The sequence below is a fragment of the Letharia columbiana genome (assembly GCF_014066305.1).
Source record: "Letharia columbiana isolate WasteWater2 chromosome Unknown Sc0000013_s0, whole genome shotgun sequence".
NCBI classification, from domain to species: Eukaryota; Fungi; Ascomycota; class Lecanoromycetes; order Lecanorales; family Parmeliaceae; genus Letharia; species Letharia columbiana.
The window spans coordinates 919,472-940,031 of record NW_023501052.1 but is presented as its reverse complement, the minus strand read 5'-3'; the positions used below and the strand labels follow the sequence as shown (position 1 = coordinate 940,031).

General features: G+C 50.3%; 7 protein-coding genes across 7 annotated transcripts; 3 read left to right on the top strand and 4 right to left on the bottom strand.

Annotated features, from left to right (window-relative positions):
- Window positions 1–588: 588 nt before the first annotated feature.
- HO173_005207 (uncharacterized protein) lies at window positions 589–3,494 on the bottom strand (the record flags this gene model as incomplete). The annotated part of the gene is made up of 2 exons (XM_037307125.1): window positions 589–2,147; window positions 3,485–3,494. 2 exons carry the CDS (start codon window positions 3,492–3,494, stop codon window positions 589–591), a joined length of 1,569 nt encoding a protein of 522 aa, XP_037166249.1.
- A 696-nt stretch (window positions 3,495–4,190) lies between these two features.
- On the top strand, window positions 4,191–5,120 carry HO173_005206 (uncharacterized protein; the record flags this gene model as incomplete). The annotated part of the gene is made up of 2 exons (XM_037307124.1): window positions 4,191–4,544; window positions 4,608–5,120. 2 exons carry the CDS (start codon window positions 4,191–4,193, stop codon window positions 5,118–5,120), a joined length of 867 nt encoding a protein of 288 aa, XP_037166248.1.
- A 1,997-nt stretch (window positions 5,121–7,117) lies between these two features.
- Window positions 7,118–7,855, bottom strand: HO173_005205 (uncharacterized protein; the record flags this gene model as incomplete). The annotated part of the gene is made up of 1 exon (XM_037307123.1): window positions 7,118–7,855. The coding sequence occupies one exon, from the start codon at window positions 7,853–7,855 to the stop codon at window positions 7,118–7,120; it is 738 nt and encodes a 245-aa protein (XP_037166247.1).
- Window positions 7,856–9,402: 1,547 nt separating this feature from the next.
- HO173_005204 (uncharacterized protein) lies at window positions 9,403–10,755 on the top strand (the record flags this gene model as incomplete). Its single annotated transcript, XM_037307122.1, has 3 exons — window positions 9,403–9,927; window positions 9,981–10,189; window positions 10,266–10,755. The coding sequence occupies 3 exons, from the start codon at window positions 9,403–9,405 to the stop codon at window positions 10,753–10,755; spliced, it is 1,224 nt and encodes a 407-aa protein (XP_037166246.1).
- A 525-nt stretch (window positions 10,756–11,280) lies between these two features.
- HO173_005203 (uncharacterized protein) lies at window positions 11,281–12,168 on the bottom strand (the record flags this gene model as incomplete). Its single annotated transcript, XM_037307121.1, has 1 exon — window positions 11,281–12,168. One exon carries the CDS (start codon window positions 12,166–12,168, stop codon window positions 11,281–11,283), a length of 888 nt encoding a protein of 295 aa, XP_037166245.1.
- Window positions 12,169–13,558: 1,390 nt separating this feature from the next.
- Window positions 13,559–15,212, bottom strand: HO173_005202 (uncharacterized protein; the record flags this gene model as incomplete). Its single annotated transcript, XM_037307120.1, has 2 exons — window positions 13,559–14,815; window positions 14,895–15,212. 2 exons carry the CDS (start codon window positions 15,210–15,212, stop codon window positions 13,559–13,561), a joined length of 1,575 nt encoding a protein of 524 aa, XP_037166244.1.
- A 3,340-nt stretch (window positions 15,213–18,552) lies between these two features.
- Window positions 18,553–20,336, top strand: HO173_005201 (uncharacterized protein; the record flags this gene model as incomplete). Its single annotated transcript, XM_037307119.1, has 2 exons — window positions 18,553–19,439; window positions 19,496–20,336. The coding sequence occupies 2 exons, from the start codon at window positions 18,553–18,555 to the stop codon at window positions 20,334–20,336; spliced, it is 1,728 nt and encodes a 575-aa protein (XP_037166243.1).
- Between the last annotated feature and the right edge of the window lie 224 nt (window positions 20,337–20,560).

Here is a 20,560-nt window from a genome sequence, read left to right as displayed (position 1 = left end):
CGTGATCCACATGATCCAACATTACTAAAGGTTGGATCTACGCCGCCGCCTAGCTCAAACCCACGTTCATCTGGAGCCTCTCAATTCAATGGTGCGGGCTCTAAAGTGGGAAGAAAAGGTTTAGATAAGGGAAAAGCCGTAAGAGGGGACCCGAGCAGCTTAGCAGGACTTGGGCTCCTTGACCATGTACAGTGACTATCAAATTGGTGGATTACGCCTTCGATTGCCACAAAACCTCTGCCTTTGGATTGGGGGAAAAGGGGCCCCCTTTTGGCTTGAGACCTAAGCATGAAGTCAAGAACGATTTGAGTGGAGATAAGTGGAGGTGCGCTTGACAAGTCGAGAAGGTTCTTGATCCGGACGTTTGACATGAAAGGCCGTAGATACCCGGTTCTAACATTGTTCTTGAGGTTTACGCTAATTTCATGTTGAAAGAAATAGCCACTGATCGTACTACAATTGTACTCTCCTGTCAGGGCATGAACCCCATGGAAGATGGTGTCTTGAATCGGCATTCCACCCCGACGCTAAGAAGACTGATCGCTACCGTAATTAGATCCCTTTTAGGCCCCTACCACTCGCATCAGCTCATCCCCGACGCAGATAATCCCACTCCTCAATCGCCAGAACAGCCAGAGAAACAGTCAATCCCTGATGCCACGCCACGCCAGATACCCGGGTGAATTGGTATACAACCCCAGCCTCCCAGCTCCCATCTTCTCTCTGCAGCGCAAGCAACCTCTCCATATTGCGATCATTCCTCACTCCGCATCTCGCCGCGGCAATCAGCCTAGAAGCAAGCGCCAGCGCATCGCCATCGGCCTCCATCCTCTCTAGCACGCAATCTCGCAGCACAGGTCCAAAGCGCTGGCGGAGATTAGGAGCCTTTCGTAGCAGACGCGAGACGTAGTAGAGGAAGACGTCCGGGGAAGGGTAGTAGTGCGTTCCATCTCTGAAAGCGCGGGTGTCCAACACCTTGAAGATCCACTCTTCAGTTGCTGCAAGCTGGTGACCGCGACCGTATTCATTGAAGAGTGCGAGACCGTTGACGCACATTAGAATATCGACGCGGACTTTGTCGTCGGAGAGGTAGCCTTGCAAGATTCCTTCTGAGTCCACGTATTGAAGCATTTGATCCATCACACCTTGTCTTGCCCCATCATCAAGGTGGTCGAAGACCGAGTAGGCCAAAGAGTTGCAGTCGACATCTGGCGGAAATTCCTTGAGACCACTGGGTATAGGGCCATAGTACCAGCTAAAAAGACGTTGGTCCGGATCGTAGTAGATGAGGGACTTATCATCTGTGGCGTCCAAGATGCAATATTGCATATAGGCGTCCTTGACGGTGATCCCGAGACTTGTTTCTAGATCGAGCTTGCCGGCCTCGCTCTTCAGCCAGGCTTTGGCTTTAGCGATGGGCTCACGGCAAAGTTGGAGAGCGTGCGCGATGCACTCGAGGGGGTCGCCACATGTGATACCGTAGAAACCGAAAGAACGCGCAGTGATCACGTTGTCGATGTGGCTGCCGATGTAGAGAGTCCTTTCGGGGTCTAAATCAGCAGCATTCAGGGCTTTCTTCAGTATCGCGGGATGTGGTAAACGTTCGTTCAGATTGCTGGAAATGAAGATATCGTTGAAAAGATCTAAAGGTTCATGGAGTGTTTTGAGTCTGTCAAAAACGGGCTGCGGTAGATTCCCGACGGCGTAGATGCTGTGCGTGCTTCGAAGCTCCATTGCTAGGGCCAGCATCTCTGGTGATATACGCCATAACATTGCTGAGTCGACTGCATCTGCAACCTCGGCTTCCGAGAAATCTAACTTCGCAGAGATCTGCGCTTGGCAATCTTCGACGGTGATGAGGCCTTTTTCAAATTTGGACCAAGCCAAAGACGTGATGACATCGTATCGTATTCCCTTGGTGCGCTTGTCAACCTCCGAACCGTCGGGAGACGACAGGAAGACACTGTTCAGCTCGAAGAGAACATTGTCAAACCACTTGAATGTATCCAGGTGAGGCGGTGAGTATGAGAGCGGATTTCCCTGGACAGTGGAGACGGATGTTGCTGCAGCTTTAGTGGATGGAGAGTGTGACCGAGATTCCGGAGGAGAGTCTGGAAAGATGGTAGGGATGTCTGAGGATACTGGCACTGCATCAGGGTCAGGAACAGAAGTTCGGGTGCTTTATGGATAATGTGGGTTTACTGAACCGTGTTGAGATTAGCGAAGGTCTTCTGAGAGCGAATGTGAACTTGATAGTCACCTTTGAGCGAGGGATGACTTGGACTTATCCATGCTGTACCATCCGAACCCGAGGCTGCTCTGTATGTTTTGCAACAGCGTTGGCCTGAAGCCAGTTGAGCCATGAAGATGCCGTCCGCTCATGATGTCCGAGCAGCTGTAAGAAAATTTTGAAAGAGGTTGCTGTTGCAATTTGTCGTGTAGTCTTGGGGCCGGACTTGTAGGATGTGAGGAGTAGGTGACCTGTTATAAGAGGGGGCTAGCAGGAGCGCGCCAAACCGAATCTCTGCTGGGACAAAAGGAGGAAATCTCAAGGGCAGCTAAGGATGATTTCAAGTTGCGCAAATGTCAAGGCTCATGAGAACCGAAAGAAGTCCTGAGTCGCGAATCCTGTTCATAAGAAAGGGTTACGGCCGAAAACCAGAGGGATGGCAGAAACCGGAAATGACAGGGCGCCCCAAGCTGGGCACTGCAAGTAGCCGAACGACAAGCGTTGTCCTGCATGTCATTGGATCGAGGCACTTGAGCTACCAAGCAGCTACTATGCTGATAAGGCCGAGAGTCAATGCTGGTGGTCTAGCAGTCCCTGTTACTCCGCTCATGATTTCGGCATGCCGTTGCATAAATGCAGTTTGGAGGAGCAGCTGCATCAGGGTGTTACATTTAGCGCCCTTCATGCCGCTTGTATCTCGCACTATACAGGGTGTGACATTCTCTTTGTTCTTGAAAGTTGTTGACTTATCATACGCTGAGCGCTTTAGGTTGAGCAGTGGAGGTAGGTGGCTACCAATACTAACCTCGTCGTAGACCATCGTAGTACAAGTTGCGAGGCCAGTGATCCTTCGAGGGCCGTCACAGACGAAAAGATCCCGGTGGTACACATTGATAGGGTTGTCCTATGTCTCTGAGATGAAGCATATGTCAAGACTACCAAGAGTCAGCACTAAGCTTAAGTCTTGGAGACGAAGGATTTCTAACATCTGTGATTGGGAAGACCAAGCTTAGAAATCGCCTTAGCTGAAGTGAGAGTGTTTCTAACCGATGATAGGGCGTAGATCAGAGCTAGATTGAGTGTTCTTGATGGTCAGAAGAAGGATTCGAAGGATTGAACACGACAGTCAGGATCCAAAGGATGTTCCAAAGCAAGATTGATAGGGCGGGATGGCCGAAGAATAGCCGACGCGCTACTGAAATAGGCAACGCTCAAGGCTTGGCATTATCCCGTTCCCTCAGGCTTGAATCCTACAAGGCCGCATGAAAAGATCATTCAGTAACGACAACAAGCGTTTTACTGGTGCCAGGCTCCAGAATTGCTACGATAAGGCATGCATTAGATCAATTCTACCCTGCGGTGTCTGGCGGCCTGCGCAGTAGCGTCGGATGTCTGTGGGTAACTACGCCACATCACTTGCAGCCAGCGAGCCGTTCGTCACCATCTGTAACAATCTGCCTTAGCAGGGAGTTCTTCGAGTTCGCACTCTACCAGGTACCGACGGTGTGGAGTCTGACAACTGCCTCGACTCTGGAGAGGGCCTTAACGTCAAAGCTTCTAGTCCATTGGTTTTGTGATCAAGGAGCAAGTAAGTCGCTCCAAATTGCCTTGCTGCTGCTCATGTTTTTGAAATCCTGTGGGTATCTTGTGGGTTAATGCCATTTGATTCTCAGTCTATTAGACATTACGTCTAGCGAGCGTGCATTGCGCAGAATTGGAGATGTGAAATTGAGCAAACCCTGGCTAGATCGAATGCGAAGAAGAAAATACAACACGTGGAGGCAATGCCGAGTTGCTCGAAGGTGCCGTCCGCGCCAAACTACCGAAGAAAGATGAAGAATAAAGCTAAAGGATAGCTGCATCGATGACTCCGCGTTTTTCAAGCATTGATCCTTGACTGATTGCGTCGCCTCTTCCTCCAGATCTCTATTGTGGAATAGCACCTCACAAAAGTCGAACAATGAATTTCTCCAAAAATCCTTTCACCCATATCGAAGGCGTCTTCAATTTCCGTGATGCTGGCGGCTACGCAATCGCTGTCGACCCGCTCTACTCGGTCCGGCGCCGCTTCATCTTCCGATGCGCCAACCCAGGCAGGGCAACATCAAATGGAGTGCAACAAATCCGAGACTTGGACATCACCACCATCTTCGATCTGCGCTCCGCCACCGAGATCGAAAGAACCAAAGATTTCGCGCCGACAGCCGAGATCCCGGGCATCAGGAGAGTACACGTGCCGGTGTACGTCCATGGCGAATATCCCGCCCATCAAAGCGTAGAGAACCTTCAGAATTATACATCGGCGAACCGTCAAGTAAGCTTACGAAGATGTCGTTATGGGATTGACTTACATTAAAGCTGACCCCAAGAACAACAGGATTCAAGAGGGGCATATGTGGAATATCTCGACAACGGAAAAGATGCCTTCGGAACCATCTTCACGCACATACGAGACCATCCCGACCAAAATTGCCTCATCCACTGCTCCGCGGGTAAAGACCGGACAGGCGTCGCTATCGCTCTAATCCTGGCCACCGCAGGAGTGGAGACCTCGACGATACAACAAGAGTACCGATTTTCCAGAAGAGGGGTTGAAGCCCATGAAAGAATCCGTCGTTCGCTATCTGACCGAGAAGTCGGGCTCGGAGTGGACGGATCAGCAAGTAACAAGTCTTCTAGGACTGAGGTGAGTGGAAAGACTGCAAGCAAGTCGTGCTGTATGAGAGGAGCAGCTCATCCGTTGTATTTTAGGCTCGATGCACTGAGTGAAATGCTCGATGTTTTACGAGACGCTCATGACGGTGCGGAAGGGTATCTAAAGACGCAATGCGGCTTCAGCAACGAGGACGTAGCGATCATAAGGGAGAATCTGCGTATCAAAGAAGCTTGAGATCGGAGATCAGAAACGTCAGCTCCGTCGGAGATACAGCCAGCGCATGAAACTAGTAGCCATGGGCAGTGTCCCGAACTAGGATGTCAGACCATCATCACGATGAAAGAGCTGAGAGGTGATTCAAGAAGTTGAATTCCTAATTCAAGGTCACGCTACGATACTCTAGCATGCAATGTTTTGATGTGGATGGACCTCACAACTGTATGCAACACTAACCACACGCACGAAGCCCCAGCATGCAGTACGTTTGATCCAAATTCCGATAACAAAGCCAATCAACAGCGCTCACATTCCCCCTTGCTCTCCATTTGGGTGCATAAAACTTTCCTTCTTCTCTGACTCCTGCTGATCCCCTTGCTCTCCGTTCGTTGGTATCATTGTTTCCTTCTTCTCGGCTACCAACACAGTGCTCGACCTCGTGAGCTCCAATCCCGACGCCAGGTTCTGGGAGCAGCCCCGGGACGAGGCCGCCAGAGTCTTCCAAACAATCGATGATTGAAATGATCCCGCCACCCTCCCTAAGCTCTCGCCTGCTGACAGCACCATCCGCGAGAGCCTCCGTCGGAATCTCATGCTCCCACACTTCATCCACCCCGAAGTCATGCCGGAGGATGGAGTCCCATTGCCAAGCGGACATCATATCCCCATGGGCGCGTGGATTAGCGTCAATGCTGTCGACTTACACCACAATGATCGCTTCTACCGCACACCCGACGGATATCATCCCTTCCGCTTTGCTAAAAGGCACTAGGATACGCTCGGTGGGGCCAACAAGGAGACCCTGACCGACTAGGCTTCAATCCCCGCAAAAAACAAGGTCTGGCGACTGCGAGCGATTTCTACCTGGCTTCTGGCTATGGGAGGCATGCGTGGTATGTTATACCCATGGCCAACGGGCTTCCTTCTTTGTGTGAAATATGTATTAAAGTTCGGCAGTCCTGGTCACTGGTTTGTAGCTCATCAGCTGAAGTTAATGCTCGCCTAGATCACCTTGAGGCACGATATCCAGTACATTGCCCAGCGTCCTGTGAGGCAAAACTTCGGAGACAGCATCATCCCTTCTCTTACCGCCATAATCATGATTCGCAGGGGGAAGCTCATTTGAGGAGTATTAGGTAGCAACATACCGGTGACAAACGTAGTGAGCTCAACCTACAATATATTTTTGGGGCCAGGGCTGGGCTAAGACTGTGGATTATGACACACAAGAAGATCTATGAACAACATGAAATCGAAAGGTAAGCAGTCGAGAATATACTTCAACTTAGATAGTTGAACTTACTTAGGTAGGAAGCCTTTATCTTTAGTCGACTTCACTAGCAAGTGCTTAAAACGTGGCTAATCACAAGGTTACCCTTCTTGATGCTTTATTTACGACGAAATTCCCAACGAGGCAGTCACCATCCACCACTCCAGCCAACACCGAATACAGGATATTGGAGTATAGTACCCAGATAGTCGCTGGCGTCGCTTCGAGAAAACTTTCTCTTCGGTAATCTAAACCGTCCTGTATCCCGTGATGATCTCGCAAGGGCTCCGTCGTTTTCAGCATGCTCAGATTCAACGCAGATAGATAGACCATGCATGCTATGGAGGACTTTTGTACGTGTTTCGGTCAATTCAAACAGCCGTGAATGATGCTGGGTCCGCAGCTGATGGGTTCGTAGCGAATGGCAATAAGCTTGGGAGTGATATTCACCCTGTTGCATTGACTATTCGAAGCCTTCGGAGAGAAAAAGCAAACTCCCGTCCACTCAGCGCTTTGCCCCAAGGTGTCGCTATTCCTGCCCTTCTTCACAAAGCTTGCTCAGGTGTGCTGATACCGCCACATAGGTTCCATATTCCTCATCGGGACAAGGGTTCCACTTCCACGGCACTGGATTCCAAGAATACATACAAATACAAAAAATGAGTAAAGGCTAAATAATTTCTAAATACAGGAAGCAAAGAGCCCGCTCCTTCAACCACCAAGCTCCACTTTCTGCATACTTCCCTCACGTATGCATCGGCTGATCCCACATCAATTTCAACATCAAATCCGTAAACGACCCATCCGGATTCATCAACTGCGCCGCGGGGCTGACAAAATTATCCGCAAGATGCTCCATGCAGCCAAAAAAGCCATACTCGAAAACATAGTCAGTGCTGTCCATGAAATTCGCAACCTGGACCGTGAACCCAACCACGGATGGTAGATCTTGCGCGGTGGAAGCGATCTCGGACACGATGATGGGTTGGTTGGGGTACAAAGCGTGCATGTTCTGGATCTCTTGAATCGCAGCGTTGCCATCAGCGCCGTAGTAGTGGATGCCGAGGAAGTCGGGCGGGTTAGCGGCGACCTTTGACATGAAATCCGCGATCCAAGTATGGCCCGCGTCGTCGCCGGCGCAGGAAGGGCTGACGAGTTTATTGCCCTGGTTCCTGAGCGGCAGAAGCTGGCTGTTCCAGGCGTCCGCGGCTTGCTGCGTTGAGATGCCGTTGCGCTCGGGCTCGTTGAAGAAGTGGATAATGCTGTTTCGGGTCGCTTGGATGATGGCCCAGTCGGTGCCGGAGAGCTTGCCGGCGTCGTGAATCATGGGGCGGAATGGCGCGCGGCCTTTGAGCTCGGGCGGCGTCCAGGCATTCCAGTTGCTGACGGAGTGCATGGGGCCGTTGAAGTTGACTTGGTCCATTTGGCCGGGGCAGTTGTTGGTGTTGGTGTAGTCCCAGAGGAGGCACCTTTTTTGAGCCATCTTGCGCGAGGATCCGGATGCGATGTTTGAGCTGAAAGATGCTCACCGCTGCGATAGGCTGGGGTACTGATGTGCAATTGATTGGATGTCTTGAGATCTGGGGTATGTCGAAGAGATCTAACAAAAAGAGGAGGCTGGGAAAGTGGCTGGCAATGTCTATGAGAAGCTTTCAGCAATTGCGACGGACTACTTATATTCTCGAGCTTCAGGCAAGCTATGGATCAGCTGATTACAGCCCGATTCCTTCGTTTTCTTCAGGCTACGTTGCGCTTACCATCTTTGTGGAATGGATCCGTGATATCAGGCGTGATATCTACGCTGACATCTACAGTCGTGCTTGAGGAAATAGATTCGTTCCTTCTCTGTGGCCTGAGGTCAGGACGAGACTTCAGAATGTCCCTCGAATCAGGATTGCGGTCAGAAGAGACAACGCATCCCTCTGCCAGGATACTGGACGGAGGACGATTAAGAAACACTTGCGACATTAATAAATACACCGCCCTCTTTTCAAAACCCCGTTCTCAGGTCTTACATGATCGCATTGCAATGGAAGATTATCACGATACTTCTTCATCCTTTTCGATGAGTGGCAACCGATCTCAAGGCTTCGAAGGCCCCACGAGAGTTCGTCATGAGAATGGGAAACCAGCTCACTCCGCTGACATTCAGGACCTCCTCCTGCATGTTCATTCAAGTATTCCTACTCTGCGCGCGGTCTGTACTAATAAAAGCATTGCTGGCGGTGCTAGGCGCATCGGATGGAGAAGATGGATGGGGCTCTGCTCGAAACCTGTGCCACTTGCTCGCTAGGATGACCATGTCAGCCTCATTCTGCCTCAATTCAGCCCATGCTCGGATGAAACAAGGAGCAAGATCTGTCATTTCCACGTGGGCTAAGAGCTGTGCAGGAGAGGATGGAAGGATTTAAGGCCACTCCTTCAGCTGCGCCTACCCCGCTGGTTCGTTTCAGAATCCTTCCGACTCAAAAATATCTTCCACATCTTCACAGGAAGACTCGAATGTCTCTTGTGTATTGATTTGAAGATGTCGCAAACCGAGTCTTACTATTAAGATCAAGTTGGAAAACCTGATATTCTGGTTTTCATGTCAAAGGTCACATTCTGCTGCTCCTGCGCGTTCGCACTTGTCTCCATAAACCATGTTCCCATCAGCGCAAGAGTTTCTCCATGCTCACAGGCTTTTTACGCTGCTGAAATTTGCTTGGGCACTTGCTTATGTATGTTGCAGCTACCGCTGAGCGGAAGACGAAGCCCCGTAAGCTGAGTCTTCAGCCCTAGAAATTCAGCTTTAGGGCTCCGCCTCTTCCTTCAATCCTTTCACTCCGTTTTTCTAAAGTGCGATCATCATGTTACTTTGACCACCTACCAGGAAGACGAGATGGCGAAATCCACTCAAAGCCACGTTGTCCATCGAGATCATGATATAAGGCTCCCTGTTCCTTGCATTCGCCGGCAGAACATACACGTTAGCGCCCAAGAACAACTCCCCCTATTCCACCGATCTTCAGGTACCCGAAATCCCAAAACATGCATTATATCAACGTTCACAATCAGTCCGACCATGACCAAATGTTCGAGGTACACGGCTTCAACAACAACCACACCATCAACGTCAAGCCAGGAGCAACGACAGTCTTCCCAGCTCCGGATAGAACCTCAGGCGCAATCATCGCCGTGCACGATGGTTTCGAAAGTGAGCAAGCCGAGATTACCAAGGATGGTTTCATGGGCAACGATTTTATCGACGTAAGCAACATCGTCGGCGCCGGCGGCAACATCACCGTCCAACAAGTTGGGGAACCCTCCACTCGCAAAGGAGACCCGGTCTTCATGCAACAGCTCAACGCGTCGTGGCACCGAGCGAGCGCCGGTACAAAAGCGTCGCTGAAAGAGTGTGTGCATCTGAACGAAAAGGGCGACGTCGCGAGGATATCCGCCATCAAAGATTACCCCCAGCTGGAGAGGTTCGTGCGCGGATTTGCGGATGGCAAGACATACATCGGCGTTGGTGCTTGGGGGGGCAGTCCCGGCGTTGGCAGTGACAATGCACAGGTAATCTAGCTCTCCAGCGATGTCTTCGCGCTTCCGCACTGACGCGACGAAAGAGCTCCGCTGCGCACGGCGACAAAGACATCCTAATCACCTACGCCGACGGCGACGCGACCCCAAGCCCCCCTGCCCACATGGCGCACCGCCCAACGCAGAAGCGCCTCGTCGAGCACACGACCGGCGAGCACAACCACGGCGGGCCCGGTATAATCCTCACCAACAAGTCCAACAAACCCTGCACGTACTACTTCTACGACAACTTCTGGTAAGCAACCGAATCCCCCTCAAACCACCACCGTGTCCCTCCCAAGATCCCAGTCTGACATGTATCCCCCACCCAGGAACGGCAACGGCACCGCCGGCTGCAACTTCACCCACCCGTCCAAAGCCACCACCGTCCGCCCCGCCACCACCACCTTCGTCCCGCTGCCCTCGACCTTCAAAGGCCGCGTGCAGCGCGGCACCGCCCTGCCGGCGACGTGGGTGGAGTTCCAACTGTGCGCCGCGAACGACGGGGCGGCGCACGGGGACGTGTCGCTGGAGCAAGGGTGCGACGGCGCGGCGACGGTCGCCTCGACGGACGGCAGCGACCGCAGCAACGGGTTCCACGAGGACATCCTGCGCGACGCGCCGCACGCCGCCGTGACGCGGAAGCCGGGCGGGGAGGTGGCGCTGGCGAGCACGGTGGGGAACTGGATGGCGGGGCCGAACGGGGCGGCGGTTGAGTGGGCGAGGAAGATGGTGGGGCAGGAGAGGGCGTATATCACTGGTGGGACGGGGGTGCCGGATGTGGCGAGTCATAATCAGGTGCTTGCGGTGGACTTTTATTGAGGGGAGAGGGTTGTTGGAGGGTGGAGTTGGGGAATGGCGTTGTTTTGGTGGATCCGGTTGGGAATTGGGTTGTGGGTCTTGGGATGTGTCTGTGGCAGCTCTTGGGAGCAGAAGGTAGGAAGGGAGCATTGCCCTATATCACGGGTGAATTGGGAGAATGTCAGGCGTCAATTTCGAAACGCAATGGCTAGCATTTAGAATCAAACTTGGTACCCTAGGAAGTTTTGAGACGGCTATTAAGGACAACTAGACTGTCACATCAAACCAGTATTCCAAACCAGTACTCCAAATGAAAGGACAGTTCAACCCCGAGTGAAGAAACAGCCGTTTCGCAAAGAAGTCGACTTTCCTATCAATCGAGAAGAACAAGGAGCAGTGGATGTAATCTGCTGAGCCGGTATTAAATACATCTTGCCACTGATTGTGTCCCTCCCTCGAACCCGAACATCTCTCCGACGCCAGTCGTATCAAAAAGCACTTTTCTCTCAACAACGCCAAAAGCAAGCAGTGCCATAAGAATTGCGTCTATGTGGTTGCGGCATCCGTAGCAGTGGTGGTGCTTGTGACTACGGTCACGCTCGTGCTGGAAGAGCTGGAAGAGCTGGACGATGAGCTTGAGTCGCTTGAGGAGGACGAGGAGTCGCTTGAGGAAGACGAGGAGTCGGTTGACGAGCTAGTCGAACTAGAAGATGTGAGGGTTATGGATGGGGAGGTGATTGAGAGGCTCGAGCTAGAAGATGTGAGGGTTGAGGATGGGATGGTGATTGAGGTAATCAAAGAGGAGCTGGACAATGGAGTCGTGGTTACAGCGGTGGATGTGCTCACTGGGGTGGTGCTTGGCGACGTGGTAGTGGTATTCGATGTGCTGAATGTACTGAAGGAGGTGTCGGAAGTGGTGGTGAAAGATGTAGTGGTAGTAGGTGTGGTAGAGGGTGTGGTGAATGTATCGGAGATGGTATCGGAAGTCGTAGTGCTGTCCGGGGTAGTGGTAGTCGAAGCGGTGTCATCACCGCACACGCCATCGCAAGCAACAATCTCGCCATTGACACACTCGGTACCAGCGGCGGTAGGACCGAAGCTGATCAGACCTCCCTGGTCACAGATGAAGAAGGTGAGGCCATTCGCCCCGCAGAAGAGTTGGCCATCGGGGGAGCAGTTGCCAAAGTTGTCGGCGCGGATGCGGTTCTCGGTTGTGTCGCAGAAGGTGCCTTGGGCGACAGAGCCGAAGAAGAAGTACTCGGTTCCGGTGGAGGTTGGGACGCAGAGGGAGAAGGTGTCGGGGGTGTTGCAGAAGATGCCGTAGACGCCGCAGCCGGTGTCGCCGGCAACGGAGCGGGCGGGGGCTGGGCGAGGAGTGGCGGACACGAGGCCGAAGACGGCGGCGAGGCCGAAGAAGAGAGGAGTGTACTGCATTGTGACGAAGAAGATTGTTTTTGGTGGTTTTGTATGAGGTAGAAGGGCTTTGAGTAGGAACGACCGTGTTTCTTGAACAAAAAGCTGTTTGGCTTGAGAGAGCGAGCGTTGTTGAGGAACGAGGTTGGCTGTTAAAACCGACCTGGAGGGCACTCTTATAGCTTGCGGTGATTTGAGTTACAGATTGATCGCGACATTGCGGGGACGAGAATCTAGACGATGGAGCTACGAGAGTGGGGTACTAAAGCCACTCCTCCACGACGACTGGATATTGTTAGAGAGTGAGAAGCAAAGGCTTCCACCGATTTCATTAACTTGAGAAGAATACTGACTTGTGTCTTGGTTAGGGAGTTTGACCGCAAGCACCTGAATGTATAGACTTTAGCTTATAACCCGCTTGTTGTTGCCACAACCTCCCAGTGACAAGCCACACTGTCTGTAGCGACGAGCCAATGATCCGACGATACCCATTGGACTGGCGCGAGGCGGGAAAGACTGGGTATCCGCTGCAACGGCTTGCTTGAGAAGATTAGAGAAGCAAATTCCCTCTAGGAGGATTAGGCTTCACCACACGCCTAACTTACAGCCTCACCCAATCTTTGAGCGTTGAGAATCTCTCTGCAAACCCACCGTGGCTGGCGCAACCCTTTTCATTAGAAGATGCAAATCTCTCGAAACAGCTCGCTGGCGTGCATCAACCGCCTCCCAATGCCTTGTTGAGACCTCCACGGTGGGTACCACAACACCAACGCCGTTTCAAGAACAACAGCAAGGGGCATTGACCAATGCCTCATCTCGTGAATGTTAAAAGATGGTCAGATGACCGTAAAGGAAAGGTTCTCAGCTTATCAGCTTTGGCGACTTTGGCAACTCTGGAGTGCGGGAATGATGTGAGAGGCTGTTACCGTGTCCGCTGAGTCACTCAACTGACCTAACTGTTCCCCACATCTATGAGTCAGGTCTTGGCTATCATGAAAATTGCGACGTCGAGTCTTTAGAGTCTCCCAACTGCGACTCTAAGTCGGTAAAGGTTTAGTCGAGTTTCGTGTCTTCATTTTGTCCTCATCCTTCTCGATACTTGTCAGCCAACATGTTATGCAAAGCCAAGCAACGCAAAGATGAATCGTGACCAGAAAGAAAATTTGGACCACAGACATAGCGAGGCATCTCTGGAAGTCTGCACGAGGCGGGCTTGATGATGCACTGAGACGAACGATTTTCGACTTTGCGGTTTGACAGGGAGGGGAGGAGGGTTCTCGGACAGACCGCCACTAGCATATTATCGGTGCTGTCATCTCTTTCACATCACGTAGCGAGATTGGCTGAGCCAACACCACATCTGTGAAGATGACGGCAATCCATGAGCCAATGGTCTGGAGACTGTGAGTTCTCATTTGGAAAGCTTGGATCGTTCTACTTCATTGAGCAGCATCTGCAAAAACCCTACCCCCTCTATCACAACTTTAATCCCAGTAGTATCTTCCCTCATAGCAGGCGTGAAAATGTCACGACAGATGTCCACATCCCTCTCCTTTACCGTATCTACAACTCTCATGCTATGTCCGAGAGTTCGGAACACTCCAGCTAAGCCCAAGTACAGCTCAGCGGATCCCAAGTTCATGCCTAAACATTGTCGCGACCCCCTGCTGAAAGCGATGAGATATCTTTGCAGCCGACGTCCTTCCGTCTCTAGTGGAAGCCAACGTTCGGGCTTGAAGAGATGAGGTTCGGGAAAGATATCCACGTTGTTGTGTATATGGACCGATGTCATGCTAACGGGGGTTCCCGCGGGTATGATCCAATCGTGATAGCGCAGCGACTGGTCAGGCGACACTCGCTGCAGCCGATGACTGACGCCGTGACTGATGCGCAGCGTCTCGAATGTGGTGGCAGTCAGATATTCCAGCTTCTCCAACTCCACCAAGGGCAGTGGATGGGCTGGATCGGGTATGGCCGTGGCCAGCTCATCTGTGAGGGTCCTCAAGACATGGTCATCTGACAAAATATAGTATGTGGCAAGCGCAAGTGCCATACTGGTCGTCACAGAGCCACCCCCTAGCAGTGTCTGCGCATCTTCCATGAGACGAGATGCCGACTTGTCATATGGAGGGAGATCTGCATCGAGGAGTGTCCGGAAAATGCTCGGCGTCCCTGCTCTGTCCTTTTCATCGTCGGCTCCAGATTTGATTGCATTGATCTGCCTCACCCATTCTCGCTGCCATCGGAAAGTGGTTGCAAAATCTGGCACGAGAAATTGAACAAGCCATTCTGGAAGTGCTAGTAAGAGGGGTAATAGCAATGGAAAATGCTTGAGGATGTGTACGTTTGCTAATGTAGATGCGAAGAGCTCATAGATTTCGGCACCATAGTCTGGCTTGTCGAGGAGGCCGTACGATTCAGGAAAGCAATATCCGGTCACGATGTCACCTGTCATGGCGGAGTATGTATGTAACAAGTTCACTGGCTTGCCGAACTTCGAACTCTCGCGCAGTCTCAGGCATAATTTGTCGACTGCTGCCTGTATGACGCTACTATAATTCCTGATCGATTGCTTAGAGAAGAAAGTAGCGTACGCGTTTCTGCGGCGACGATGAAGATCGTGGTCGACTGTGGCTAGGATGCTGTTTGGTGTTCCAAGCATAGGTACCTGCCAAGACGATGAGCCCATCTATCGACTGGAAAGTCTGCGACACTGCAAATCACGCCTGAAGCTCCAAGAAACTTACAGTCCAGGACCACAAATCCGTTTTCCGTTTGCTCGCACCAACATACAGTTCATCGATGAAGTCTGGGTCGATGATGTGGATCTCACGTGGATTGATGCGCACAATCGGTCCGTACTTCTTGTGCAGCTCCGCGATCTTCCATGTGTATCTTCCACGCCTGACCACGTCGTAATAGAATTCATACCAGAAGGTCAGCGCAGCAAGCTTTGGACCGGGAAACGATGCAATGGGGCTGAAGTACAGCCGGTAGACGGCGCCGTAGACGATGTAAAACACGAGGGCGACGGCGACAAATTGAAGGGACGATGCAAGATCCATGCCTGGCCCCTACAAAGCTGACAGTGGGCGAAGATGAGAGTGACAAAAGGTACAAGGGTGGCCTCGAGGGTGGACCGTGTCCAGGACTTGTGCCCCGCCGGTGCCGCTAGGAACACCTGCATGTCGTAGTTGCATTAGCGTGACAAGCTGCAAAATCTATTCGGGCCGTTGAGGTTTGGATGTGGCCAATCGCAACGCTTCTTTATTAGTCAAGACTGCACGGCATTTCACTCACGATTGTCTTTTTACTTACTTTAGCTATCGAAACTTTGGATGACGGTGGCAGAACTGAGTAGGTACATACTTGTGGACCCTATCATTCCGCCAGCTCCTGAAATGACGCGAACAATCCATACAGACACCATCGTGTTGCCTATCTCTTTGTCAGTTTCGTGGATATCTAGTTAGGGTTGTACACTCTTTCAAGGCCATGGGTCGCTGTCAAACAAGCGCCAAAAATTGCTTCATCAGGCCTGCCGCAACCCTCACCCCCCTTGGCTTGGCACTCACAAAAGTAGGCAAAAACGGAAAGATGGGAGCTCTTAGAATGCCACCTTTTCGACCGGCCCACCCATTGGGAATCAAAGAATCAGAAATTTCCCCCGTGCCCTCTTCTTGCTAACTTTTTTGCCAACCAGCGAGGTGGGAACCGTGCTGCCTCTCTGGCTGAGTCTATGTTCGCAGTGGAATCAAGCGCTGGTAAGACTCAAGTGTACAGTACTCTGAGTATAAGCTGCTGGCCTGCCCAAGTGCATCCCGCAATTATTTGGGCAAGCCGATGTGAGTTGATCCAGGAGTCCCTTCCAAAGCCGGTCTCTCTGTGCTACCAAGTGCGCCGGCAGCCTTCTCAGCAGGTGTCTGTGGCGCCGGCAATTCCTTGGTTCATTAGACGGGTCATTCATAATGGTCTTGGCGAACCCGTGGATCTATTTCATCGTACCGTTTCTGTAGAGAAACGTAAGGATAGAAGTCATCGCTCTGGTAGTGAGTATTAACTCTGTGCAGGTAGGTAATGTGTTAAAGATTTCAAATTGGAAACCCCAAGCGTGGATTCCGTAATCAGCCTCGAGGATGATCTTGCGCAATGTATTCTGACCTTGCAGACCTAATCCGAACAGCCACATATGACCCTCTCTAGCGAGGTTGGCTACCCATGTGTTGGCGGAGAGCAAGACTGGGTATGCTTCGTCGTTAAATCTGGCGGGATGCTCGAAGGATCGTTCTCCCAGACTCTTCACTTGATTGCACATTCGGCCAGTCATTTTCGGATTAACCAGCTGTTCAGAGCGCATCAAGACGTAGTTGTAGATTTGTAGATGGAGTTCAGGTGGCAGACGTGTGAGCAAGAGGCAAGCCGTCATCTCGTGGACCGAAAATTGACAGACCTATGATCGTGACGGCGTGATCCGACCCCGAGTTTTTGGTGGTCGAGTCTTTCAAGAATAAGAAGGTTGAGTCCGGCAGGTGAGCTGTTGTGGTACACAGATCAAACGTGTTGCGTGAAGTGCCAGAGCAGGGAATAGCACGTTGTTGAGTGTTGTAGACACGGAGAGCGGCTTTTCAAGGACGATGGTATCAATGGTATCAAAATTCTACGTGCAGTATCGATATTTACCAGGCAGACAGCAGGCTGTCGAGGAGGCAGCAGGCTTGAGTGTGAGCCTCCTGTATGATTACTTACCGACAATATTAGCCGCTGAGATACAAAGCCAGCTTTATCCAGCATTGGGCCACGGAGAATGTACTCTTTGGGGCTCGAAGCTTGTGCCGTTGTACAATAACGATTTTAGCTGGCATTTCGAAGGGTTCCTTATGCATTGTTTTGGGTCAGGACGTGGTGGAATTTAGCTATGCTGTCCAGAGGCTTGTTATGTTGTATGGCAGAAAGAAATTTCAGCAGGATCTTCGGATGGTTACCTTACCTTACAAGTAAGTAAGTCGGCAGTTTGATTGATTGATTGATTACATCATACTACCCTGAAGTCTTACCTTGATAACCGACTATGCGAGACGCGTAACTAATCTATCTAATCGTTTTTGAACTAGTCGAAAGCTGAAAGGGGGTCTCTTATAATCGCAGAGTCTCTAATTTAAGTGCCGTATTCTTCTTTTTAATCTATAATTCTTATATATATATATATACTTATAGATTAAATAAAGAACTCTATTGAGTTTAGAAGTTTTATAGAAAATAATATCTAAATCTTAACTCTTTTATTAATTATTCTACTCGATGAAATTACTTTAACGATTATTAAGAGTTATTACTTCTTAGTAATCTATTACTTAATAGATAAGATCGAGATTTAAGATTCGATATTATTACGTCAAATACGTTTCGATAAAGCGAGATTAAATAATTTATGCTATATATCTTAAGGCACCTTTAAAAGATATAAAAAAAGATAGAGATTTTCTCGCGTTATAGACTAATTACTAATCGATAAGAGAAAAAAAGATATATCTCTTAGAGGAGATATAATATAATAATATAATATAAATTAATAAATTAGTATAAAGTGAAGTATAAATATAATATAGTTATTATAATATATTAAGATATTAAGATCTAATATATATAAAGACGTTAAAGCTAAAATAATTAAAATGATATATAATATCTAATATCCGTATTGAGAGAGTAGAATTAATATTATTATTATTAATAATAATAATAATATTATTTATAGAAGGGGAAGATTAATATATAATAGTAATAATTAACTATTAAGTCTAGTTGAAAGAAAGACTTCGTAACTTAGCTATCGGAAAAGGCGTGTAGTATTACGATATTTAGAGGGTTATTAGTCCCGAGGCCTATAGTCGTATAATCGCTTTATTATTTTTATTAAGGGTTTTTTTATAAAAAATTTTTTTTTTATTTTTATTAAAAATTTTGGTTTTTTGGTTGGGTGGTTTGGGGTTGTTTTTAAAAAAAAGGGGTGGGGGTTGTGCGAAAGTTTAGTAAGTCGGCAGTGTTATGATACAGATCGCTTATCGCGTAACGCTAGGCTCCAGATAGACTAGCTGGATCGACAGCCCTAACAGAACTTGGTAATCACCTGACCTGCTACCTTAGGTTAGTGTATCATCCGTGCCAAGGAACCTTTCTATTTTGGTCCTGGTCTTCCCGGTCCCCTGAGCATCTGGCAGACTGGCATCAACCTGCGTCTCGAAACCCCTGCCCAGTCTCTTATATCTCGCTATTACCTTATCACTCTTTGAGTAAACAAGTAAACAATCATATATCTCTCGTCGACCTCCTGACTCTCCTGCCATGAGAGAAAGCCGCGCGTCAAGACAAATCTCTTTATCGCGACCTCCGTAAAGTCCATCGATTATGTCCTACCAACCCATCGACCATGACGATGAAACGCGCCGCTTAAACTCCTTCGATGTTTCTGATTCCACCAAAGGTTCACGGTCGAGGACTCGACCAAAGTATGGCTTCACCGCCCCTCGACTGCACTCTCTCATCTCCGTCGCCGCGGGCACTGTCATGTGTCTTTTTGGCTACGAGCAAGGAGTCTTTGGTGGTATCATCGTTGGCCAAGAGTTTCAGGAGTATTTCCATCATCCATCGCCATCCTTGACGGGCTTTGTCACCAGTGTCTACGATCTGGGATGTTTTGCCGGCGCCTTACTGACACTTGTTGTGGGAGAATGGCTGGGGAGGAAACGCATGCTGATCATTTTCACCATCATCATGACGAGTGGAATTATGCTGCAGACAGGCGCGCATTCCATGAATCATCTGCTTTGGGGGAGGTTTATCGCCGGGATAGGGAATGGTGGTAATACTGCGACAGCACCTGTCTGGCACGTTGAGACGTCCCATCAGGATGCCAAGGGCAAAGCTGTCGTCAAAGAAATGGTGGTCAACGTGATGGGCTTCGTCATATCCAACATAATCACCCTCGCCTTTAGCAGGATCACAACAGAATCTCAATGGCGCTTTCCGTTGGGTATTCAACTTATCTTCATCGTCATCATTCTCGTACTCGTACCTATTCTACCGGAGTCTCCCCGCTGGCTGCTGGCGAGGGGGAGAGATGCTGAGGCAAAGACTGTCCTTGCCAGTCTCAGCGAGCATGATGTGGAGGGGGATTTCAAGGGAATTCGAGACTCCGTCCGCCAAGAAATGGCCGTTCAAGCATCCTGGTCGCAGATCTTCAGAGGTGGTCCAGCAACCCGAAGACTCTTGTTAGGGATGCTACTTCAAGTTTGGTAAGGAACTTCATCGCGCAAGTCCCTCTTCACGAGATTGCGCTAAAACCCCACAGCCAACAGCTCACCGGCATCAACGTCCTTTGCTACTACCTCCCTCTTGTCCTTCACAAAAGTGTCGGCCTCCCCGAACTCGCCTCCCATATCCTATCTACCGGCATTGCAGTACTTTACATGTTCGCCACTGCAGCCTCGCTCTTCTTCATCGAACGACTAGGTCGGCGCCCTCTGCTAATGTCGATGGCTGCGGCCATGGCTATCTCCTTCCTCGGCATCGCCATCAGCACGGAAATCAGCCACGACAATGGCCATCATATCCCTGGTATCGTGGCTACAGTGTTCATCACCTTCTACTTCTTAGCTTTCGGCTTCGGATGGGTCGCCGTGCCGTGGCTGTACCCCGCCGAGATCAACTCGCTCAGCATGCGGACCAAAGGTGCTGCGCTTGCTACCGCCTGCGATTGGCTGTTCAACTACGTGGTTGTGCAGACCACACCGATTGGCATACACTATCTGCACTGGGGTCTGTATCTGCTATACGCAGTCTTGAACGCCTCCTTTGTCCCCATCATCTACTACCTCGTCGTGGAGACAGCCGGTAAAAGTCTGGAGCAGATCGATCAATGGTTCGCTGCAAACACTGGATGGCTGGTACATAAAGCCGGCAACACAGCCTTTGCAGTCGCAAACGGAGCAGCGACGTTGGCGAATGGAGCATTGGGACATGATGAGATGCGAGAGGGTAACGAGCACGAGAGTATGGTCAAAGCGTACGAGCAGCAACAGCGGCGGAGCTACGACACTGACATGCGGCCTATTGACGAAAATGACTTTGCGCTGGATGAGGAGGAGGAGGATGATAGTTTTCAGTACCATGAGTCATTGGATGTGGAGTAGGCGCAAGCGGTGTTAACGGAGCTTGTTTCTTTGTGTGCTACTTAGACAGTACAGCAATTGTAGAATACCCGATAGATGATAAAGTAATAGATGATAGAGTAGTCAATGTCAGCTTTTAGATTTCTCAATCATCGCCGACAACCTGCACCATGGGCCCACCAGCCTACCGTAAAACCAGTGGCAATGCCAAGGGGGGGCTGAAAAAAGCTGCATGGTTCGAGCGG